The sequence below is a fragment of the Daphnia pulicaria genome, chromosome 4 (assembly GCF_021234035.1).
Source record: "Daphnia pulicaria isolate SC F1-1A chromosome 4, SC_F0-13Bv2, whole genome shotgun sequence".
Classification (NCBI taxonomy): domain Eukaryota; kingdom Metazoa; phylum Arthropoda; class Branchiopoda; order Diplostraca; family Daphniidae; genus Daphnia; species Daphnia pulicaria.
In genome coordinates this window covers 20,274,429-20,298,994 of record NC_060916.1, presented here as the reverse complement: position 1 = coordinate 20,298,994, position 24,566 = coordinate 20,274,429, and the positions used below count along the sequence as shown (strand labels likewise).

At 45.5% G+C, this 24,566-nt stretch overlaps 2 protein-coding genes across 2 annotated transcripts; one reads left to right on the top strand and one right to left on the bottom strand.

Annotated features, from left to right (window-relative positions):
- The first annotated feature begins 575 nt into the window (after positions 1 to 575).
- LOC124338105 (TBC1 domain family member 19-like) lies at positions 576 to 6,386 on the top strand. The gene is made up of 13 exons (XM_046792177.1): positions 576 to 1,041; positions 1,223 to 1,393; positions 1,481 to 1,508; positions 1,690 to 1,800; positions 2,077 to 2,164; positions 2,317 to 2,377; positions 3,253 to 3,376; positions 3,493 to 3,605; positions 3,717 to 3,791; positions 4,697 to 4,759; positions 5,093 to 5,333; positions 5,594 to 5,795; positions 5,958 to 6,386. Exons 1-13 carry the CDS (start codon positions 925 to 927, stop codon positions 6,217 to 6,219), a joined length of 1,656 nt encoding a protein of 551 aa, XP_046648133.1. The 5' UTR covers positions 576 to 924; the 3' UTR covers positions 6,220 to 6,386.
- A 461-nt stretch (positions 6,387 to 6,847) lies between these two features.
- Positions 6,848 to 23,818, bottom strand: LOC124338102 (titin-like). Its single transcript, XM_046792175.1, has 4 exons — positions 23,354 to 23,818; positions 14,548 to 17,780; positions 11,724 to 11,908; positions 6,848 to 9,500 (listed from the first exon to the last, which is right to left on the bottom strand). Exons 1-4 carry the CDS (start codon positions 23,360 to 23,362, stop codon positions 8,221 to 8,223), a joined length of 4,707 nt encoding a protein of 1,568 aa, XP_046648131.1. The 5' UTR covers positions 23,363 to 23,818; the 3' UTR covers positions 6,848 to 8,220.
- Between the last annotated feature and the right edge of the window lie 748 nt (positions 23,819 to 24,566).

Here is a 24,566-nt window from a genome sequence, read left to right as displayed (position 1 = left end):
TTTTATTTCGTTCTGATCTTTTGTGTTGAAAGAGGGGGTACATTGCGCTGAGCCAAGAGCTGTGCGCGCGTCTGTTTAAAAAATAAATCGGCGTCGACGAAGAGTGCGCAAGATGAAAAGAAAAAACTAGGGATGCTTGGACTTACCGTTTTCGAGCGACCGTCTATCCAGGAACTTGAGGCCGACTATGCCCAGCTCACTTGAAGACCTGGAGTTTCAATCCGACGCCAAATGGTTAATGTATGAGAAAATATGGATGATTAGAGCCCTAGCCGCGCATCGAGGATGCTGTTTCGCCTCTATTGATTCCCGTTGAAACGACCATAGCGCTTGCGCCAATTTCAAATTGGATTCAAAAAGAGCCATGGAGCAAACGACGTGGAGGGATGGAGGATTGCAAGGAAGTGAGAGAGAGAGAGAGAGATTAAGAGAGAGGGAGAAGGGTGGAGGGGGAAGGGCTCTACAAGACCGTTAAAGCTGATGCTTGATATTTTAGAAATTCTAGTAATTATAGAGTTGAGTCCGCACAATCTCTCACCCCCTAATTCCACCCTCTACGCCGCTCTTCCGTCTATTCGTCCATCCGCCGTCTATATCCGTCTATTCGTGGTGTCGTCCACCCCCCCCCTCTCTTCCACACGATCTCTTCCCGCTCCCCCCTTTGTTGGCCTCTCCCGAATTTCGGCCATTGCTTAGCAACATTACGGGGGGATTGCGACTGTATAGCCTATGGAGAGAAACGGACGACGGATGTTTGATCGATCGAATGAGGGAAGGCCATATTGGGTCACAGTTGGGGAGTTGTTTTAACTCGCTCTCCTAACCAGCCAGGTTTCACTGCCAGGCTGAAATTCGATTGACGTTTCTCATTCGGCACAACAAACGGCAAAGACAAAAAAAGTGGAGAAAAAGGGGAATCGAAAAATGTCTCCGACCAGTTCGGCAGCATCCGGCGAGGTGTCGATCCAGGAACAGGTGGCAGCGTGCATGGAAGAATTGCAAATCCTGGGCACACTAGAAAAAGTCATCGCTGCCTCCGAGGTAAGTTGTCTTACAATTACGTTTTACTGCACACAGCCCAGCACTTATTATTATTAGTTGGCAATTAAATCAGTTTAGTTTCATTTGACGGTCCGTGTTTATCAGACACAGTTAAAGACATTTTATAACCTAATAAAATGCCGAGGCAGTAATTAAATTCTGAATGTGCTATTTTTTGTAGCACATTTGTATTGCCACTCCGCTGGGCACTGGGGACTTCCTGGCCGACTTACGGCACGCATTCCGGCTCAATGGCATCGAAACGTGCATCAAGAACGCACTTGTGTTGTCCCGGCGACGCAAAAACATGAAGGACGAGCAGGAGCAACTGACCTATATGAGGAAAGCTCAAGTATGATTGCACAGGCTGTCTCTTTGTCAACAACAAACTCAAGTAATTGTTTAACAATCACCTCTCCATGATTCCCTTTGGCCATAGACCCACTTCGAGCGTCGTGTCAGCAAGGGTGCGTGTTTTCCATTTTCCTATTATTTAATATCATATATTCCTATGTGTGCCTATCCTAACAATTCATCCTGTCACTCGCTAAAAGCTATTCACGCTAAACTTTTTTCCAATTTGGTTTCAATCGAATCAACACCGGTCGACTGATTTTCCAACAACTTTGATATGACTATAACGAGCAGCCCTCTTGAATCTCCAAACGGATTTGAAACTCTCCCTGCTTCGTCAACGTTCCTCATCAGAAGCTCAAGAACTATCATCAAAATGGGATGAGCTCAGCACTTACGATCAAGGTAAAACAAAATCATGAGCATCAGATTTTCCGTCTTGACGGAATGTCTGTTTGTGCTAATACTATATACTCGGCCAAGTGCGTACACAATGGTCTACCTACCTTCAAGGTGGAGTCCCAAGTTTCTCGTCTGTAAGTTATAGCTAAACGGAGAGACTATATAGACTTTTGTTTAGCCAACTTGTGTTGAATGTTCTTAGCCGGAATATCTCTCCGCTTGTGTGTATTATACTGTCTGCTGCTGCGTATATAACATTTCTACCTTGTGTGTTCACAGACGTCGGCTCCATCCGTAATCTCTACTCGACCCAGGACTTGTACGAGGCGGTGGTGGCTCTGCGGGATCCCGATTACTCCATTAACCGGTCTGGGGTTTTAATTTTATTTTGTAGCGTGTGTGCATGAAGAGAGAGAGCCTAGCGCATATGTATATAGTAAATGCTCGTAGATATATATCTCGGCTGATGTATAAATATGTTTACCATCTCGGCACGCGCTCATTATACATCTGCTGCAGGTTGGAGGAGAAATGGAGCGCGGTCAAAATTCCATTAAACGTCCCGACGTTTGAAGAGTTGGTGAGTTTCCAATACGTACCCGATGGCGTTTCCGCTTCGCTTTAGTACAGTACTTGATTCTCATGATATTTCCTTCCCCTTCTCTCTCTCTCTCTCTCTATACCTCCCGCTTTGTTTGACATCATATACATTACAGAGACGATCAATACATCCACACAGCATCAGTGTTGTATGACTTGACAATTCCCCGTCAGTTTACAACGGACTATAAGCCCTAATATGAATAACTTAGCGCTCCGCGTGACTCGGCACTGCGTTCGTTTAAGAACTCAAAAGCTGTAGATAGTCTCTGTATATTGCACACAATCTCATCGATACAAAAGCTAACGAAAAATAGTCAACACGGAACTTTTGTATCAGCCAAAGTTATTTCTATCCACCTCTCCGTAAACTGCCAATTAAAATTGCAACATCGGATTTTCGACTATCAAAGATAAAACAGCAAAGCCCTTCCCCCCTAGTCCCTACTGATTTCGATTGATGATGCGTGAATACATCGCCAACATGATTCGGTCGTCCCCATCCAACGTCAGTTGATCTTTCACATAATCCATCTAAAATGAAATGTCTTTGCCTTCCGCTGCTCATGGGTGTGGTTCATTTGCCCTAACGAATTGGCTACTCGGCCAATCCCCCCCCCCTCTGATGTCTAATGTTTGCCCTTGCGCTTATGTAGTTGCACGTAGAGTAGACAGCTATATAATTAAAGGGCTGATTTCGTACCCGGTTCCCCCCCCCCTCTAACTCTCTCCCCCCAAGAGATGTTATTACTCTGCACACTTAAAAATCAGTTATTTTTTCTCTCTCTTTTCTTTTCTTTTTCCGTGTCTGTCTGGCCGTCGTCTATCCTCATTCGTTGCATCACGCACAACTAGCAAGAGCTCTTTTCAGACATGTGCACGAGTGTTGACCCGCTTTTGGGGCTCGGCTCATCTTTGGTACTGCAGGGCAATTCAAACGTGACCTTACTCAATCACCGGATCACTCTCGGAACAAAAGGTTGGTTAACCTTTCTGACTGCGGCTGCTATAAACATGTTTGCTGAATTCAATGTACACGTATACTACTATCTCATCATTTCCTGTCGTGTGGAACATCACGTCGCCATCTTCCAGTGGTGGCCGAGAATGACATCCTCCTGTCGGAGGAGTTCGTCAAGGGTGGGTGTCCATCTCATCTGCGAAAAGGGCTCTGGAAGCAGGTCCTTCTGTCACACGTTGGCGAAAAAGTTTGAATTTTTTTTTCTGTTTTATTATATAAGTAAAACATTGTTGACTTAAAAAATTAATTTTCTGCCATGTCTGTTGGCTTATGAAATCATCAACAACGGGAACAAAAGGAGAAGACCTACTTTCAGGCCAAAAAGCACGCCGTCATCCAAACGGAGTACTTGACAGACAAAATTATAATGAAGGTATTTCAGCATAAATTTTTACAAATTCTATGTAAAAATGCAATGCCACTCGCTTAGGTATATATGCATACAAACAGTATCATGTCTCACGCAGTTTGACATGACGATCCCCCTGGTCGGCTCGCCCATTTCTTTCGTGATAGAATTACCGCTACGCATGCCATTTTGCTATTTGTGCCTACTATCTACATAATAGTGCTGCAGAAAGACTTGCGTATAGAGAGATTAAATGTAAAGCGAGAAGATGAAAAATCATAACCCCAGACTCAAATCGTGACGACTCGCTATATAGTCCCGGGCGTGTTTCAACACTGCGAGAAAGAAAAATAAAAAAAACGAACGAACTATTTTAGAGTCGAACCGAATATATATGTATATCTGACATAGTCCCGACAGGGGGGAAAATGACGATCTAGCTACCATTGAGGTAGGCAGTAATGGTGCAGTACATTGTATAACTATCATCAGGTGGGCGCAACTCGTTTTTCTTCAATTCCCCAGACGGGATGAATGACACTTGCACGAAGTCTCGATTTGCCTTTTTTCTTATGATTTTTTTTTTTTCAATTCGTGAGCTGTTGTCTGTCGTGAAACAATCTTTTTTTGACTATATAGCGATTATAGTCAAGAATTTTATGTATGAATGGATGCATGAGTGAGAGGGAAAGAAGTGCGTGCCCCCATTTGCCGTTTTTTCTTTTTAAAGGCGACACTCACGGCCGTATAACTTCCCGCGTGACAAATTCTTTGACGCTCTTTCAGCTCCCGTCTGCTATAATCGCGTCGTAAAAGATGGGAAAAACTGAAAGAGAGAGCAAACAAAGTGGGCAGACGTGTGTATATAATAGAGCTATAGGTTGACACACACACCATCTGATTCTTTCGTTTCTCTTTCGTTTTTCCAGGACATTCAGCTAACGGCGTCGAGAGACGAGCATTACTTTGTATTCGAAGATCTCATCTACCAGGTGACGTCATAACTTTTCTCCTCTCGAAAACATTTTTCTCTTTTTTCCTGATGGCCAATTTCTTATACTCACGCCCACCCAAAGGCAATCGACTTAATGAGCCAATCTGCATTGTCTAGACGCCGGTCCTATACCTGTGCTGTGTACAAGTAGGAAAGAAGGCTCTTATAGTAAATCTCTTTTAGGAAGGAAGTTGTTGGTAATCGCATACTTGCGCAATGCGCTTATTGTGTGCCTCCTGCGTGTATTACAATGAAAATGGTTCACTTCCTGCTGGCTCACGGTTCCGCTTGATCGCCGATTTTATTTTTTTCGTTTGTTTTTTGTTCGAAGGTGTCGCTCTGCTTTTCACGAGACCCTTACGTCTGCCTCCAATTGTGCTCGAAATTCGGGTCGAGAGCGCAGACAACGTCCCGCTTCGCTCATGCACCCGACATTTCTTCTTCGGCGAGCGGCGGCAGCAGTGGAACTGGCGGCAGAGCCGACGGCGACGCTATCGGTGGTCAATCCTCCGTGACGACGTCCGCTTTCCCGCCGTCCAGTTGCATCCCTTTCTACGGCTGGGCCATGTACGGTACGTTCGGTATACAATGCGAGAAAGCTAATGATCGTCTCTCGCGCACTTAGCAGTTCATTCCGTGTGTCGACAACGAAATGAAATGAAATAAATGAAACTGGAACGCACTTTGGCGGTCGTCCGAGTATATACGTGGAAAACGAGCGAAAAAATGACGAAGCGCTAGACAAGTCATAACATTTGCTTTTAATGGGCTCGTTATGTAACTATTTATACGCGGGTTTTCTCTTTTTTGTGTGTGCTGTGCGTGCATTTAGTGGCTCCACTGTGCTATGTCTACGAAGAGGCCGAAGACATTTACTACACGCTGCGCGCCATGTACGTCAAGTATTGGTCGAGATTACATCGATTATCGTCGCACGGCCAGGGTATTGTCGCCCTGTCTGTTCTATTTGAACGACTCATCCAACAGCAGGAACCCGAGCTCTGGATTCATTGTCTCAACAACAACATTGAGCCGTAATAACAACAACTGAATTGCTATGTTCTAGATAAGACAGCACGTGTTACACACTCACTTCCTGCATGGCGCTATTGAGCTGCCCAATTCTTCCGACACCTTTCTATTCATTTTATTTTACCTCCTGCGTTCTCGCTCGTTATTTATTATTACCCGCACAGGTTGAGAATCGCAATGCCTTGGATGGTTCAGGCTTTCAGCGGCTTCCTCATTCCGGAACAGTTGCTCTTCCTGTGGGATCTCATTCTAGGCTTCGATTCGATGCTTCTGCTACCGCTGCTGGCCGCCAGCATCTTCAGCTTGCGCCGTGAAAACTTGCACCGCATCTTGTCGCACGACTCGGCCGAGACCATCTTTTCGGATTTGTCCACCATCCAAGTGGTGCCTCTTCTTCAGATGGCACTCACACAGCAGACCGGATAAAATAACAAGGATCACAAAGAAAAAAAAAGAACTGCGTCATCGTCAGTTCATTCAAATTTCTGGTTCTATTATTTGTACCATGTAGAAATGCCGAATAAAAACACGCACAATGCTTTCTCAAAATAACTGTAGCGGAATGCCATTGCCGAAAACTAGATTTCGTCGGCAGCTAAAAGAGTTTGCAAGGTCTATTACGGACGACGTGTCCCAATGTTGTGATCGTTCCGCTCTCGGCGTCTACAAATCAAATTTCAAATGGGAAGAAATTTGACGTGGTGAAAATGGACACACATTTTCTCGTGCAACTGATCACGCGTCCGTGAATGGCTTTTGTTTTTCTTTTTGTTTTTTGCTTTTTCAAATTATGGAAGACCAAAAAAAAAAAGAAACAGTTGAAACGGGACATGGGCGAGAATCAGGGCAAAGTGAATAAGCGATGAGCGCGCGTCCATCGCATAACGTCATCGCTGGCTGGCTGGCTGGCTGGCTGGCTGGAGGGAAAATAAGAGAAGTCAAGAATAAAAAATGAAGGAGAAATCTATCTATGAACTAGAGAGAACCTCCAGTGGAGTAGGTTATGACTCGGAGGGCTGTTGAATAAAAAATGAACTGAACACGGAACTCCTGATTTGACATCGAAAAAAAACGGACAATCCGAATATATTTATTATGGTTCATGATAAAAAAAGGGGGTATATCGATGTGAAAGGTGGGTGGAAGATACAGCATATCAAAGAGAAAAAAAAAAAGGTGAAGAGTTTTGCAATAAGTTGAAACAATAGAAAGAAAAAAACAAACAGTGGAAAAGAGTGGGGTATGAAATTTGGAAGGGTATATCAAGATTCAAGACGAATATCTACGATACGATAGCCAAACTTGGTTGAGCAACATTGACTACCACATACACATATCATCTCTCGTTGGTTGGGGTTGTTGGTTTTGTTTGTTGGCTGATTGGTTATGCGATGATGTGAGTTAGTTGGGATCTCGACCAAGTTCCAAAAATGGCAGATCACACGCGCTTTCGTGTCCAAAAAAAAAAAATAGAAGTCTGACGGGTTAATACATAACATTGGGTTTCATCCACTTTCCGAGCATATCCTTAAAATTTGTTCAGGTTTTTCATCCTCGTTTTCAAAATTTTTTAACTACTTTCCCCAAAGTCTTTCTACGAAAGAATGATAATTAAAAAAAAAAAAAAAAAAAATTGGATAACCAAAAGAAACCAACAACATCAACAACAAGAAAAATTTCAAAAAAAAAAGGAAGTTATAAGAATTGGTGTTTCAGCCGCTGTCGGGCAAACCATAATAATATCCCGCGCGAGAGTTCATGTTAAAATAAAATGGGAAGTTAAACATCATCATCATCATCATGTGCAGTCACTCAAGAGTATAATAAGAACAAAAATAAGAAATGCAGAGAAATAGAAAACACATTTTCTGGCCTGAATGAAAAAAAGTAACAAGGCAAGAAAACGAGAAGTGTCGTCCAGAAAGAACACAGTTGGGAGAGGAGGACTCACAGAAAAGTGGGAAATGATAAAGAAAGAAAATTAAAAAAAAAAAGGGGGATTCATCTATTTACAAAAGAAGCACGGGCCGGGTGATGCTGGGCAGACGGTACGTGCACCAGGCGAGTACGTCCTCCTTACAATGCGTCGAAAAGACTTACTGGAAGGGTTTTTGTGCATTTTTTTCAGAAAAAAATGTTTTGTGTGTGTGTGTGTCTGATGTGCGGTGTAAAAGATAAAATCAATGCGGAGAGAGAAAATATGTTGCACGGTTTTTTGTTTGTTACAACGAGACATTTGAGTTCGATTTGTGTTTCCTGTTCCTGGCTGATTGTTTGTGTCTGAAATCGGTTTTGGTTTGATTTGATTAATATAGAGCTGTCGATATTTGAATCAATGCCGCTGATGCGTGATTGAGCTGTGAAGGAATAACAAAAGTAACGGGGGATATAGAGAAGAGGTATAAGAACAGAGTGGGACCATCTTTATTAACCCGATCGACTTTCCTTTTTGAGCTCGAAGATGGCCTCACGAATGGCGGCCTGCTCCTCTAAGGGAACGTCGTCACCTTCCGGTGCGGCTACTTCGGGGAAACCCGCCTGGAATAAATCTTCTTCCGTCCGCTGGAAGATGATGGGGCGCGGTCGGATGGGGCGACCTCTACCTGCTTGCTTGTTAGCCGAAATGACTGGAGCCAAATTTTCGTCCGTCTGTTGCTTGGCGAAATTCTCGATCGTCTGCTGGAAATTGAACTGCTGGTCGATGGGCTCCTGGTATTTCGGACTGCTGGCCTGCTCCTGCTGCTTCTCGATCTCCTGCTCGACTTGGTACGACTGCTCCGGCTCTTCTCCCTGGATCGGGGCCGGCAATTCGGGGATCTGCACTGGTTCAACCAATTCCTGCTCGACCTCGGGCTGTTGGACAATCTGAACGGGCTCGACGTATTCTTGTTCGACCTCGGGAATCACCACGGGTTCCTGCACGACAACCTGGACGGGCTCTACGTATTCTTGGACGATCTCCGGCTCCTGTTGAACAATCCTTACGGGCTCGTAATCGGGAAGGGCTGGCGCTTCTTCCGGTTCAACTTCGACGTTCTTGTAAGTCGGGAAGGGCGGAAGGTATTCCTGCGAGATCTGGTACGTCTGTTCGGGTTCCTGCTGGATCTGGACGACTTCTTGCTGAATCTGGACGGGTGCTTGCTGGATCTGGACGGGTTCTACGTACTCCTCCTCCTGCTCCTGCTGGATCTCCACGGGCTGCTGGACAGTCGGCACCTCCTGCTCCTCTACCTGGAAAGTCTGCTCTGGAACCTGGACAGGCTCTTGGTAAACTGGCAGTTGAACGAGTTCCGGCTCAACTTGGCGGACTGGCTCCTGGTATTCCGGCTCAACTTGGCGGACTGGCTCCTGGTATTCCGGCTCCTGGCTGAGTTCTTGTCCGACGGAGAGCAAAAGGCTATCCTCCTGGATGGGAGCCTCTTCCTCTTGGACGTACGAAGGGGCTTGCGGCTGCTGGACGTAGACTTCCTCCTCCTGGCTGACGACGGGGACGAATTCCTGCAATACCTGCTGATCCTCTTCCGGCTGGTCCCAAAGGACGGCATCGATGGTGGAGATGGGCGATTCAGGGACTACGGGCTGTTGGACCACGACGGGCTGCTCCGGCTCAGGAACAGCGTAGACCAAGGCGGGCGGACTGTAGGGCGCAACTGGGGCCGGAGCTTCTTCTTCTTCCAATTCGGGTCTGTACGGAGCGGGCTGAATTTCTGCAATAGTAAATCAGGTCGTAGCTGCAGCGAGCGCCCGTTGCTTTTTGGTCGGGGGTTTAAAAGGCTGGATAGGCAAGGAAGGGTATTTTTTTTTTGCGTGTGGAGCTGGTTTGGTAAACAGGTATAACATACGAACAAAAAAGGATCAAGGTTTCATTTTTATCATATGGTTTCGGTTGCCGGTGATGTGCCATTGTGTCTCGACGAGAGCTCAGCGTGTGCGTTCCACTTCCGCGCTGGGGATAGAGAAAGGTGTGCTGGGTGCATAGGGAAGAACACACAAGACGGAAGGGAAAAGGAAATCGGGAGCAAGGTTTTTTTTTTTCGGGAGAGAGCGGAATGGATTTTGATTGTGTGCGGTTCGGGGTTTTGTTTTTTTCTGCGGTAATGTTCTCGTTTTGCGAGGACAAAATAGCAGGAAATAGGTCTATTAAGGCAAAAACAAGGGGAAGATGTGCTTGTGTGTATGTCTGTGATGTGTGTGGAGGCTATAGGCTATAAGGCTGTGAAATTGGATTGGAATAACTTTAAGGCTTTTTTAGATTGGATATTGTTCCGGAAAAAGCGGCAGAGCTGAAGCTGATGAGGTGGCGGCGCCCCGGGCCACGTCGGGGCGCCTTAGCTATGTGTGTAACTGTCAAAAATCTATGCTGTATCAGAATCGAAATATTATGGTTGATTGATCTTGCGGAAAAGAAGAGAGAAACGAAATAAGAAAGTCGGCACGCGGATAGTGGAAAGAAGGAGTCTTCGAGCCGTTGCAGATTTTCTCGGATGCATGTGTCCAGTGGCCCCCCCCCCTCTCTCGTTACGTTATACAGTAATAAAGAAAAAACAAAGTAATAAGAAGAATCGACCGTTCAGATGGGATAGGCAAGAGAAGAGCAAGAAAAAATTGTTCTTTAAATCGTAATCAATTACAAAATGTATCGGAAGGTAAAGATTCAAGTTAAATTTCGTTTTCCATACCAACTGAAAACGATTTTCTAAATTATCTAAAAAAAAAGGAAAAAAAAATGTTCAACAGCTAGTGATAGGAAGGAGCAAGAAAGAGAGCAAGAGACAGAAAGGTAAAAGAAAGCTAATAATTGGCACAAAACGATACAGGAAAAGCTAAACCGGAAGGTGGTACAATATTTCACTGTAATCTTCCTTTTTGTCTTGTCTACGTTTTCTTTTTTTTTTCTATTTTGGGGGGTATACTACAATGGGTAATTGGTTTAAACTACTACTATGCTATTCAATTGTTTTCTATTTTTGCCTCTGGGGTGGGGGGAGGGGATAATGCGTTTCTGTGGTGAAGAATTTAAAGGGAAGAGGACGCAGCGAAAAACGTCGTTTCGCTTCCTGCTTGATTGCTGTGTCTCATTTTTTTTTTTTGGTCGGTTGGGTAGATTGATAAAAGGTTTGGAATTGGGTAACAAGGTTTGATTTTTTGGGGTTGTAATTTAGCGACGGTTTCGTGGAGAAATCAAAGGTGGGTTGGCGTGCCGCGTTCTGTTTCGGTTTCTTATTTTATTTAATGTTTTCGTCGAACGGATAGTCTTGTAAACCGTGACTTGATGTATGATTGTGTTTTCTCTATTGTTTTTCATATTAGACACACACGACGCACGATGCGTGGCACTCTACTCTCTCAATGTGATTCTTTTTTTTTTTTAAGTTTTATTTAATTTTTTTTTGTGTTTTCGTTTGAGCTGGGTTGTAGTCCCTAATATTTCCTTGTCCAACGGCTCAAGCCTGTAACAAAGTGATGCAAGAAGGGTTCCGTCTAATACGAGCAATATACATCATGACAATCTATTTACTAACTCCTCTTTTTTCCTTCTGGTCAATTTTCTTTTTTATCTTCTTCCCCATAATTACGTGTTACGTATCATATCCAAACCCAAGTGGTTCACATATTGGAAAAAAACCCAGTGTGTCCGCTTTTTCCTCCGTTACACATACTCATCCAAACCGGAAAGGAAACTAGGTTTGTATGCCTACACTTTTTGACTGAAAAGGTGTCATCACACGTATACATACTTATTAATTACATAAAACCAATCATAATCAGATCCAATTTCGGTCATCCTTTCCCATCGTTATCTATACTGTGTTTGTTCCTACCAATTTTTTTTGTTTGTGTGTATAGTTGTCTGTTTTTTGTTTGTTTCGTGTTTGCACAGAATCCTGTCGTCTATACGGAACTATTTTTTATGAAACCGGAATGGGTACCTTCGGGCAAGCGTTGAGTGATACGTGAACCGTAGGCCGGCTCAGCGAAGACCGGGATTTCAGCTTCGTATTCCGGTTGGGCGGGGACTGGGACGGGGTCCGGGACAGCGTAGGCAACGTCTTGGTAGTCGGTCGGAGTCTCCTCCTTCTGTCTGATGTCAACGTCAATGGATTCGTCCGTCTCACTGTGAAACACATTCACATAAGACAACAGTACATGCCAGTTTTGGTTTTCAGTCAGTTTTGGTTCAGTCAAATAGTCAAATAGTAAAACAGAATTCAAAACGCGTCATCATGCAAATTTGTAGAACTACGTAATAAGTCAAAATAGGAGGAGGAGGAGTTGGAAGGATCAAAGGGTAAATACACCGTGGTATGGGGGGAAAAATCATGTCAAATGACGTCGTCGCAACGGTTCAAACATTTCAAGAAACCCGGAAAAGGAAGTTGTCGTAAGCGAAAATATGAATATAAGCTTCGTCATCAGCACAGACAAAAAAATAAAAAGAATGGGACAGAGAAGAGAAGGATTTTTTCGTTGTTGTTGTGTGAGAAAGAGAAAGAAGAAGAGAACGTCCGAATCAAAAGCAGGTCAGTCTTGTGTGTTGTTTGTAAGGAAAAAAAAAAAAAAAAGGAGTCCGGTGGAGGGAGAGAAAGTCAGTCAGGTAAGAGGTGATGTGTATATGTCATCGGGAGAAGCCGCGGGACGAGAGATGATGAACGTGGAACGCTCCGAGGTGCGCGGAATAAATTTGTGTTTTTTTTTTTCGAGATGACCCGAAATTTTGGTTTTTTCGGTGTGCCGTTTTTCGGTTGTTCTCTACCAAGCGCAACTACGGGATGATGCACATAGTACAGTTGGTTTGAAGAATGCCATTGTAGTTTTGTTTTATATTTTGTTCTCTTTCAAACAGACACACACACACACGCACACATACATCAACAGCAGGGTTGAGAAAGAGAAAGAAAGAGAGCCAAAGGGAAGAAGAAACACACTAGAGAGAATTCTTTTTCTTTTCTTATTCTGCACGAATTTCTTCGTCGTTCATCTTGGTCATCGTATATTGGTTAATTCACGCGTTTTCATTTGTTCTTCTAGTTTTTTAATGAAATTTTACTTTTTTTAAATTTTAGATCTTGCTTTTTTAAGTTCATTTGTTCATTTTCTTATTCATTTTTTTTTTTTTTTTAAGAACAGAGTGTTTGGGGTGGGTCCGCTCTACAGCGCTCGGCGATTCAAGCGGATGCTCCACACCACAACACCCCGCAATAAAATGAATAATGAAAATTGCGAAATGTGCATGAAAGGAAGACAGATTTGACGGGTTGCAAAAAAATTGGAATGAAAGAAAATCAAAAAGTTATAACGGAATGTTTTGTTGTCCAGCAAAATGAATAAAGATGAAAGAACAAATGTAAAAATGTAAAGAGGGAATATAACTGTAAAATAAGAAAAAAAATTTGATGTTTGGTTTTGGTTGAGAGAGGTGGGTTTGCTTTCGGTGTAGCGATAATAAAGAAAAGATTATAGATGCAGACAAGAATGAAAGCAAAAATAAGAAAACAGTGGGACATTAAAAAATAAAATGGAAAATTTACTAAAAAAAAAATTGTGAAAATCAAATCATCTTTAAAAAAAAAAAAATTCAAAAGAAAAGTACTTCGCCACTCGTATATATATAAAATAGAACTCTTTGACCGCTCGTCATTTTTACTAGAACAGACAACTTCTGTGTCCAGCGTCTCTCGGAAAAGTTTCTCTAACCACATACTCTCTCTCAATGAATTCCATCTCCGTCTCGATTTGCGATCGGGAAGAAGAGGTGGAGGGAAAGAGTCCTACCATATATATATATATAATATATATTCATAGATATTGTCATTGAACAAGGGGGAGAAAAAATGGGAAATTATGCAGAATAAAAAGTGAGCAAATGGTACAATCAGCGTTCTGTTTGATATCAACGCCGCTGGTATCTTTAATAACTGACGGAACCAAAAAAAAATAAAATTGGTGTGCGGATGAGCGGACTGGAAATAGGAGTGTGCGACAGAATAAAGACAGAGAGAGAAGAAGATGGTGTTGCTGATCAAAAGTAGGACAGAGAAAATGAAGGAGATTTTCATCGTTATTTTGTATCATCATCAAGAAATCATGGAAGAAAAATGAATTAAGAAATTCTGGAACTGACGCGACGAGACGAGGGGGTAAGGTATGTATATACGATAATAAACAAGCATTTGGTTTGTTTAATGACGTGTGGGTAGAGAGGGAGAACTTGAGCATCAAAATCGGATTGGATTTTCAAACCGATTCAACCGCGCGAGAGATTGAAAAAGGTCTTTTGGAAATTATTTGAAAATTTGGTGGTGGGACGTGTCAGAAAGGACTAACCGATAAGCCAGTCACCGATTTCCTTCTCTGACACGTCAGCCTCTTTAATTTGTTTTATTTTATCCAATCCGATTTTTCTATCGTCTTCAAATCACCTTCATCATCATTTTTTTTTTGTTTCTTTTCTTTTGTAATAATCTTTGTCTTGTTTGCTGTTTCTCGTTCTTTTCTGGGAGTTTTTGTCATTTGTGTTTTTCTCACACTCTCACACCGACGATAAAAATGTTAAGGAGGGCTACTATGCTTCTCTTGGGCAAGGTAGGTATGAAAAGATGACACACTTGTAAAAATAAAACATGATAAGGGACAAAGGTGCAGAAATCAATAATAATAATGAAAAAAAACACACACACACATTTTTTTATGTGATCAAATGGCCGCGGTGCGGTGGTGGTTCAAAAAACTGAAGAAAGACTTTTTTGAACTTACGCTGACGGCGGTAGGTATTCGATGGCCGGAGCAGCCACCACCTGTTGGGCGGGTGCGCTAAAGAAGACGGCCACTTGCTGGGGTGCTTCTTCTACGGGAGCCGGAGCTTCGTAGACCTGGACTGCTTCCTCCTGTTGCACAGTGAAGGGCACTTCAACGGGAACAGCTACTGGCTCCTGTGCAGCCTCGGGAACGCTATAAGAGGAGTAGGTAAAAGACTCGGGTGCAGCGGTCACGATGGCCGGCTCGTCAACGGGCAGAGGAATGAATGGAGCCGACGTCGTTTCAGGTTGAGACAGCAAAAGGTAGTCTTCCTGGACAGCTGGAATGTCGTACGCTGGAACGGAAACTGGCTCGGCCGGGATGAAGTATGACTGGATGGGCTCCTGGACAACATCCGGAGTGGCTGGCTGAGGAGCTTCTTCGACGGGGGTGTAAGTAGGAGCGGCGGCAACCAAGTCATTGTACGAGTCACTGGATGGAGCAACAGCCTCGGGAACATCGTCGGAAGGTTGGCTGATGGCGATGGATTCTTCGACGGGCGAGTCGTAGCTGGCAGCTGGAGCAGAGTATTCTACAGCAGCAGGAGCGGAGTAAGAAACTGGAGCTGGTGGCGAGTATTCAGGAACTGCTGGTGGCGTGTATTCAGGAGCTGCCTCTGGAGTGTATTCGGGAGCGACCTGTGGGGCGTATTCGGGAGCAGCAGGTTGGTTGTATTCAGGAGCAGCTGGTGGAGTGTATTCGGGAGCAGCTGGTGGAGAGTATTCGGGAGCAGCTGGTGGAGTGTATTCAGGAGCAACTGGAGCTGGGGCAGAAGCGGAAGGCAGAGAGCGAACATCTTCAGGACGAACTCCATAGACGGGAGTTCCGCCGAGCGGTACCCATGGGTTCGTGGCGCAGGATTCACAGTTTTCGTGAGATGGGGCAACGGGGACGATAGAGTAGCTGGAAGCGCCAGGAGCGGAATACTGGGCTGCAGACGGTGCTGGAACGTAGACGGGGTCTTGTGCGGGAGCGGCAGAGTAGATCTGATCGGGAATGGGTGCTGGAGCGGGTGCTGGTGCTGGTGCGGCAGAGTAAGAAGGAACGGCCGGAGCGGCAGATGCTTCATAAGGAGCTGGGGCAGGATAAGAAGGCTGAGGAGCATATGTTGGCTCTTGTTGAGCTGGTGCTGAGCCGTAAGCAGTCTGGAGTGGAGCAGGTTGGTAAGATGGCTGAGGAGCAGCAGGAGCGTAAGACTGTTCAGGAGCTGGAGCGTAAGATGGTTGAGGAGCGTAAGACTGCTCAGGAGCTGGGGCATAAGATGGCTGAGGAGCGTAAGACTGCTCAGGAGCTGGAGCATAAGATGGTTGAGGAGCGTAAGACTGCTCAGGAGCTGGAGCATATGATGGCTGAGGAGCGTAAGAAGGCTGGGGAGGAGCGTAAGATTGCTGAGAAGGAGCTGGGGCGTAAGATGGTTGAGGAGCGTAAGACTGTTGGGGTTGAGAGTAGGCTGGCTGAGGAGCTGGGTGATAGGCCGGTTGCTGCTGGTAAACCAAAGTGATGGGGTAAGGTTGAGGGATCTCTTCGTATCCGTGGCTGGGGTAGGGTGGGTCCAAAACCTCGTAGCTCTGTCCTTTACCCTTGGACTTGAAGTTGATCTTGGGCAGCTTGATCTTGGGCAACTTGAACTTGGATTTGCTGGGTCCGTAGGTCGATTTGGGTGCCTTGGGCAGCTTGGGTGAGCCGTAAGAAGATTTAGGAGCCTTGGGAGCCTTGGGTGCGCCATATGTACCTTTAGGTTTCTTGGGTGCCTTAGGGGCCTTGGGTGCGCCGTACTGTCCTTTGGGTGCTTTGGGAGCCTTTTGTGCCTTAGGAGCGCCATACTGTCCTTTAGGTGCTTTGGGAGCCTTAGCTTTAGCTGGAGCGCCGTATGATGCTTTTGGTGCCTTTGCGGGTGCGCCGTAAGAAGCCTTGGGTGCTTTAGGTGCCTTGGCCTTTGCGGGAGCGCCGTATGATGCCTTTGGTGCCTTTGCTGGAGCGCCGTACGAAGAAACTGGAGCTGGTTGGTAAGATGGCTGAGGAGCGTACGTCTGAGGAGCGTAAGATTGTTGGGGTTGAGGAGCATAAGAAGGTTGAGGAGCGTACGATGGCTGTTGAGGAGCATATGAGGGCTGTTGGGGAGCATAAGACGGCTCGGCAGCATAAGTCGGCTCTGGGGCATATGATGGAGCGGGTGCCGGGGCGTAGATTGGTTGAGAATCGTACTGTGGGGCAGGTGCCGGGTATGCTGGCTCAGGTGCGTACACTGGAGCAGGAGCTGAAGCATAAGTTGGCTCAGGTGCGTATGATGGAGCTGGTGCCTGGGCGTAAGATGGTTCAGGAGCGTAGGCCGGGGCCGGGGCAGCGTAAGATGGCTCTGGAGCATAAGCCGGGGCTGGTGCTGGATAAGATGGTTCCGGAGCATAGGCTGGAGCCGGAGCTGGGTACGATGGCTCTGGGGCGTAGGCTGGAGCTGGAGCTGGATAAGATGGCTCTGGGGCATAGGCTGGTGCAGGTGCTGGGTACGATGGCTCTGGGGCGTAAGACGGAGCTGGAGCAGCATAAGATGGCTCAGGTGCGTAGGCTGGTGCAGGTGCTGCGTACGATGGCTCGGGAGCGTATGACGGGGCCGGAGCAGAAGCATAAACTGGCTCAGGAGCGTAGATGGGTCCAGCTTGTTCGTAAGATGGTTGAGGGGCAGCAGCATAACTGGGCTGAGGAGCGTACGATGGCTGTGGAGCAGCGTAAGTTGGTTGAGGAGCAGTGTAGGCTGGCTGAGGAGCGGGGTAGGCTGGCTGAGGAGCAGGGTAGGCTGGCTGAGGAGCGTGATAGGCCGGCTGTGGGGCGTGGTAGGCTGGCTGAGGAGCTGCTCCATAAGCGGGAGCCAAAGGAGCGCCATAAGAAGCCTTTGGTGCCTTCGGTGCCTTGGCTTTTGGGGCACCATAAGATGCCTTAGGAGCCTTGGGAGCCTTGGCTTTTGGTGGGCCGTAGCTTGCCTTGGGAGCCTTGGGAGCTTTAGGAGCGCCATACGATGCTTTAGGAGCCTTGGGAGCCTTGGGTGCGCTATAGCCGTAGCCGCTTCCTCCGGAGCGGAGATGTCCCCATGTTCTTTCTTCAGCGTTGACGATGTACGGATTGGGTCCGGCAGGTTCCGGTTCAGCCCAACAGCTGACGAGGGCAGTCAGCGCCAAGAGCAGCAGACAAGCGGAAAACTAAAGAGAGCGAAACAAAAAAAGGCAACAAATCAATTTCAATCATTCTTCGATATTGCACCGTTTTCATTTATATATAACACAACGCACAATTGACGCGCTAGATCATTTCACGCTAGTTTTTTTCTAGCGCCATTACCGCGGTCTACATCCAAGCGATTGGGCGTGAAAGAAGAAGATTCACGAGACCATTGTGCCAGTTTTTCTAGCGCTAGCCTAATCGAGTTGAAAATTGAATAAGAAAAAGAGGCGCCTGCGGATCGGCAGTTGACTCAGCATGCCATATTATGTTGTTACAAGCCATTCAGCAGGCGATGACACCCGAGCGGTTTGCCCTACTGTTCTTGCGACTCTAATCTTCCGAACGAATGAAGAAAAAAAAAGAGAAAATGGCGAATGATGACAAGAAAAAACAAAAAGAAAAAACAAAATCAGTCCGCCTTTAGTTTTTAGCTTCGATTCATTTTGATTTCTTTCTTATTTCTCGACATTCGTTCGATTTATTATTTTCTCCCGTTGTCGGTTGGCAAGTGTGCCAAGTGTGCCAGCCCATTTTTCTTTCTCCCAATCTTGACTTGACGAGCGTGCCAAGTGAAAAGAGATGTATGTGTGTGCCCATTGCCTTTTTCTAGTTATTAGATGCCCCAAAGGATCGGATCGCACAGAAAGGCGAAACGAGTTCTCTTCTGTGTTGGCATTCCAGCGCCACTGCATGTCAGGCACTACTACACTGTCAGTGCATGTTGTTGTTGTTGTTGTTAGCGACCGATGCGCCCACCGCCGGGACCCCATTACGACCGAAACAGGTACTACTATAGTGTGCGGAGCGCAACAGTGGCGCAGGCCAGAAAAGGAGAGAAGAGAAAAGAAATAAATAGAAAACACCCGGAAGGGGATCAGCAGCTCGAACGTATAGATTGGGGACTGTGGGAGCCCAGCCAAACGTACACGCACACACAAGTCTCTCTCGGAGAAAGTGGCAAGAGCCCGGCGCCCTACAAACGAAAATATGAGACACACATACATACACACACACACACACACACGATGGGAACCCATTGAAAATCTTCTCTCTCTCTCTCTCTTTCGTGAAAGAATTTCTCAGTGCGGGAACCGGCATAGGAGGAATATGAAGCGGTCATTGGTACCCCCACCTACACTGGAAGCTTCCAGCTCTCTTTTCTCTTTCGCCCGATGAGCGAGAGAGCTGAGCCTTAAGGCCAAGTCAGGTGAAACTCGGTGAGAGACAAGACTCTGATTCGTTTGCTCATCGAGTTCCAGCCCATACAGGTATGGATGAATCCGTGAAAGTCGGATGCCTTCCAGCGGCAGATCGGCCCAAATGGCGTGTATAGTGTATAGTAGACGCTCCATGCACGGGAAAAAAACAAAACATTGGCAGCAACGCAAGTCCATAAAGACGGAAAAGCAAAAAAAAAAAAAAAAAGAAAACGGCGGAGGAAAAAGAAACCGGTCGTCCATTCTGATTTTTTCTCCGGATAAGAAAGAAAGAAGAGGAACCCCAAGAGCGAGCGAGAAGAACTGTGTGTGTGTGTTGCCTACTGGGCTGCAGAAAAACAGACATGCCAGTGCATACCACGACCACTATGGGCGGCTTATCTAGACATTGCGTTTAGACACGCCATGGGATAAGGGATAAGGGGCCTCTCTCTCTGTTGTTCTTTTTCGTGTCCCTATTCCTATCCAACCGTCTTCCTTCTTTCTCTCTCCCTTCCCAACAACTCGGCCACGTAATAATCGAGAAGAAGCCGCACCTCACTTCTGTGCCACTGACCCACAGTCGCTTTGCAGCGATTTCTTCATTCTTGGATATTTTCTCTCTCTCTCCTTTTCGGATTGAATTTGAATGTGTTCCCGGATTACGTTTTCTCCTCCCTTCTTTTTTTTCCTGTTCAAATCGGTAAAAAAATTTATCCCCATTTTTTCTTCTTCTTCTTGTGCGAAATATATAAAAGATCTTTGACACTTTGTGTGTGTTTGGTGTCTATGGCGCATGGGGTTTCTGGGTTCGAGACATTGTTGAGTCATTTTTTGGGATTTTTTTTAAATTTCCTTTCTCTCCCTCTCAACTTTAACAGGGGCGGCTACACAAAACACCTGTCGGATATTTCCTTTTCTCTGGTTAGGGAGAGAGAGGAAAACAGGTGAAAGTTTTTTTTCTCTCTCCCTTTCTCTCTCCCCACCCCCTTTTTCTCCTGTCTACCTGTTGTGTAAGAAGGGGAGATGATAGGCCAAGGAATGTTTCATTCAAAAGAAAATAACACAAAAGAGAGAAATAACCCTCCTTGAAAATTACCCCCACCAAAACCCTCTCGCCCTCGTCTGGGTACGCGGTAGCTAAAAAGGGAAAGACGGACCGAGTATATATCTGTGATGATGATCCAACATTCACTCTGCATGGAGTCATCATAAGGAATTTGAGCCTTTTCATGCCTTCATGCTTCTTAAGAAAGAAGAAAAAAGGGGACCACTTTTAGCTCGGGAAACGACGTAAAGGTCAAATTCTCCTCCAAGAAATGAAAAAGAAAACAATTAATCTTAAACAAAGAGAGAGAGGGGGGACGATTATAATCTTTGTAGACGCGGTCGGGCTTTTTATTTAATTTAATTTTTTTATGATTATTATTGCTATTATTCTTCCGGTGCGCTGGATGGTATTAGAAGCCGAGACAATTATTTTCATTATATTATCATTTCTTTTTACGGGTGCAAAGAGGTGAGAGAATTTTATTCGACCAACGACGTAATCATCAACTCCACCGCATCGAATGTGACCATTGCCACGGTTCAAGTTCACACAGAAAAAAAACATATATGCGGGTTCAACAACGGAAAAAAAAGGGATGATGCGGAAATGTTTTGAAATCGCGCCAGGAATTACAATGGCTAGCGGTTCTTTTATTTTTTGCCAATCCACCCAAAGAGAATCCATTTTACCCGAAGGATAAAAGCGCAAAAAAAAAGATAATTTTTTTATTAAACAAATGCGAAAAGCAAAACTACTACATTTAAGTCTATGCAAACGAGCCAACGTCTCGTTTATCCTACAGTCACGTCTAAGAAAAAAGAAGAAGTAGGCCAACGACATGGAAGCCCGGCTCGGAACGTTCAACACCAACTACTAGTAGTACTACTACACCACACTAGCAGCACAATCATCATAATCATCATCATCCGTCGCGAGCCCCTTTTTCTTTTTTTCTTTTTCTTTTTACTTCTTCCCTTTCGCCCAGTGATAGCGTGCGGGAGCTACTGCTACTACTATATCTATTCGTATTCTATATAGCGCTAGAGGAGAGCGCGCCTTGGCTCGTGTGTGTACCTCTCGTGTTACCCCGGCATTTTTAAAAGATTGAGCCTTTTTCTTTTTTATCTTCTGACCGGGCTCACACACACACGGCATATAAGACAAACCTCCTCTGGGCTGTCTACCTGTTGTTGGGCCCCTCTCTCCTTGTATGTAGGTGTGTGACACACTTTTTAGCCTCTGCCCTCCTCCTCCTGTAGCTTCTAGCACTGACTGCCCACCACCTCCCACCTGCAACAGGGACTCCACCCTTCTCTCTTTGGGTCCGCGCCCATCCCTTACGAGCCTATATTTCCCTTCTTCGCCTTCTTCTTCTGGTTTCGTTGGGGGCTTGTAAGAAAATTACCTTTTCTATTTCTACCTGTTATATACACACACTCCGTGCTGCAGCTCCGTGTATTGGTTTCTCGTTTGGAGAAGGGAGGGGAAATAAGACTGGACTATGGCTAGCGGACACTCTCTCGGATTGGGGCCACATTTCAACCGAAAAAAAAGGAGAGGAAGAAGAAGAAGAAGGCTCGCGATGGACTCACCGCTGCGAGGGGAAAACTAATTATGCGATCGGACTGCCCGCTTTCTCCCGAACGACGCGGAGAAAAGACTCTCCGGCGAGATTTTTTTTTTTTCTTTTTCTTTATTTATTTTTCTTCTTCTGTTTTGTAGATTAAAATGACCGCAGCCGCACATGTTTCCATTCAACAAGATTTTCTCTATCGCTATCGTCGTGTTGGTTCTTTTTCTTTTTTTTCCTTTTCTCGATGGGGATGGCCACTCGACTGGATACTTTCTCATTCCAACACGCATGACAACAACCAATTTAGGCGCGAGCTTATTTCTCTTCCAATCGAATTATTTTGACGGAAGAATGAACTTGATCAGATTTCGCACACAACGCCAAACATGACAAAATGAACAAAGGCGTAACATGCTATACGAAATAATCAAGGCGAGCTAGTAATACTCGTTCAATTCAATTTCATATAGAGTTTTACTAATTAGTTTCTTTTTTTTAATTATTATTATTATTTTCAAAACAGCTTGTTATTTTTTTCTTTTTCTTCTTCTCTTCAGTCATTGTTGTTCTGACATGTCCCGCTATCCATTCATACACACACAAACACAGAGTGTGTGAATGACGCGCCCGGTTGCCCGCTTAAATTGTTGTTGTGTGCCAACAACATTCCAACATGCACAAAACGCACCGTTTACAACGGTGACACTCTATCCGGCATTTTGTTCTCTGCCTAGTTATTGTCAAGTTGATGTCTTTTTTTTTCTTCATATATAATAGTTAGTTTACATATACGCCGGTCTAGTTATACTTGAAGACTATCACACAGTCAAATAGTTGACGTCCCCGATTCCGTTTCCCTCCCCTCTCTGCCCGGCTGACATCGCAATATTGACAGTGTACTTCACATTTTTTTTATTTTTTCCCACACGAAAGAAATTGACTATTCTGCTGTGTGTAAATATACACCTGTATTGAAGGAAGGCCAGTAGAGTGTCCGTATATACACCTACTTTTTCTCGGCCGCCTTTTTATCCCAAGTACAATTTCTGCCGTGTCCCCATTAAGCCGGCCAGCAAATAAAAAAAGGGGATGCGCACATACAGCCCAGTTCAAGAGAGATGGCAATCATTCCGTTTTTTTATTTTTGACGACCTTTTTTCTTTCTAATACGGAGGTTGTGACAGGAATTGTGCGAAAAAGAGATATGACAGGTCGACCTAGTTCAAACCCTCCATACTCGGAGCGTTTCCATCATAAGCAAAAATAAGCCGGCCGGCTGGATAGGAGGACCAGCGGGCGACCAAAACAAGCCAAGCTCGACCTAGATCGACCCTGACTGCATCGTCTGCCTATAATGCACCGACTATTTGTACGGAGAAAATGAAAGAAGAGGACAAAAAAGGACATCAGAGAGAAAGAGAGAGCAAATAACTATATGGACAGAGATAAAAGGAGAAGAGCGACCTAGATTGGCCCCGGCTTCTTTTAAGCCGGCGATCAATCAGTTCTAATGGATCGACCTAGATTGAGCCTGCTGAAAGCGGACCTGGGCCCAGCCAACTACTAGCTGACCCGGTACGTCCGTTCTCATCAAGACTCGATCGCACGTCGCCACATATTGCTCTGTCCACTGGCGCTATATGTGTCCAGATTTGTTAAGCAGCCGGAAATGAAAAAGATATATCCGTCCATCGCCCGCTGATGCTGGCGATCGATTCTCAAAATGCTTACCTTTGCCATTGCTGCGTCGGATGATTCAACAGGTAGGTGAATTTGGCAGAACTGCCAAGTGACGATCTGTTAGCACAGATTCGGCGAGTGGTGGGCTGATGATGGCCGTCGTCCTTGCAGGAGACGGCTGGGCTAGGTCCTCGTCAATCGGACACTCGATGGAGCAAACGCGACGAAAGTGACAAAAGTCTTTCACGACTCGGTCGGATCACTGTCGAGAAATTTCTGCCGGACGACGAAGAAGTTCGCGGAGTGGAAGATTGAATGAATGTGAAAAATTGTTCGTTTGGTTCACTGCTAGTGCGGAACTTGCTGAGACGAGATAGTCCGAATAACAGAAGTGACAAACTTTGCTGAAGAAATTCAAGTCGTCGAAGTTGGCTGAGGGATGGAAGCGAGCAGACCAGAGCGTAAGAAGAGGAGAACCAGTACCTGGTGAGGACACGTGGATACAGACACAACTGATCGGTGCTCGATGCGTTTTATACCACTGACCTACATTCGTACATCGACGGGCGGGCGGGCGTTTGGGCGGGCGGGTTGGGCCTTCTCTCCTCGACGTTATAGGAAAAGAAAAAAAAGAAAGAGAGAAGACACACACACAAACACAGGTAACTTTAGTGGGGTGGGGAGTGGGGGGGTTGAGGGGAGCAGCTCCTATAGTGGCGATAGTGTGCCGATGGAGAAGGTGGAAGTGGTGGTGGGGGATGGCTGGAGATGACATACCTTCTTCGTACATAAGAGAAGAACCTGCTGGCTGGATGGTCTCGTTGCACAGCGCAAGAGGGGTTGGTGGGTGGCTAAGGCGCAAAAGGGAGAGAGAGGCGGGTAAGGGAGAGCTTGCCGAGAGAAAGAGAAAGAGAAGAAGAAGAAGAAGAAGAAGAAGAAGAAGAAGAAAAAAAAAAAACCTGTCGACAGTCGACAAGGGGTCCCACATCCACCACGGCAGGTGAAAATAGGAAGAAACACGGGAGAGAAAGAGAAAGAGATGGAAGGCGGGGCCGGAGAAAAAGTTGCTCTTTTCTCTCTCTCTCTCTTCTCTTTCTATACGCTCTTCCCCCTCCCCTCCCTCCCTGCTTCTCTCTTTGCACGTCCGGCTCTCTTTCGTCGTCATCGCGCGCCCGCAAAGTCAATTTCAAAAGCAGCTACAGGCGAATTCTTTTGAATTTTCATTTTTCTTTTTGTTTTCTTCTTCTTCTTCTTTCGTTACACA

What these genes read in the sequence shown, in the direction of transcription:
- LOC124338102 (XM_046792175.1), bottom strand. An exon ending in GAATACCTACCGCCGTCAGC is followed by an intron (nt 11,909 to 14,547) that starts GTAAGTTCAAAA and finishes TGTGTTTCACAG; the next exon opens with TGAGACGGACGAATCCATTG. An exon ending in CACTCAACGCTTGCCCGAAG is followed by an intron (nt 9,501 to 11,723) that starts GTACCCATTCCG and finishes TTACTATTGCAG; the next exon opens with AAATTCAGCCCGCTCCGTAC.
- LOC124338105 (XM_046792177.1), top strand. Translation starts at nt 925, where the DNA reads ATGTCTCCGACCAGTTCGGCAGCATCCGGCGAGGTGTCGATCCAGGAA. An exon ending in CGAGCGTCGTGTCAGCAAGG is followed by an intron (nt 1,509 to 1,689) that starts GTGCGTGTTTTC and finishes TATAACGAGCAG; the next exon opens with CCCTCTTGAATCTCCAAACG. An exon ending in CTCAACAACAACATTGAGCC is followed by an intron (nt 5,796 to 5,957) that starts GTAATAACAACA and finishes TTACCCGCACAG; the next exon opens with GTTGAGAATCGCAATGCCTT.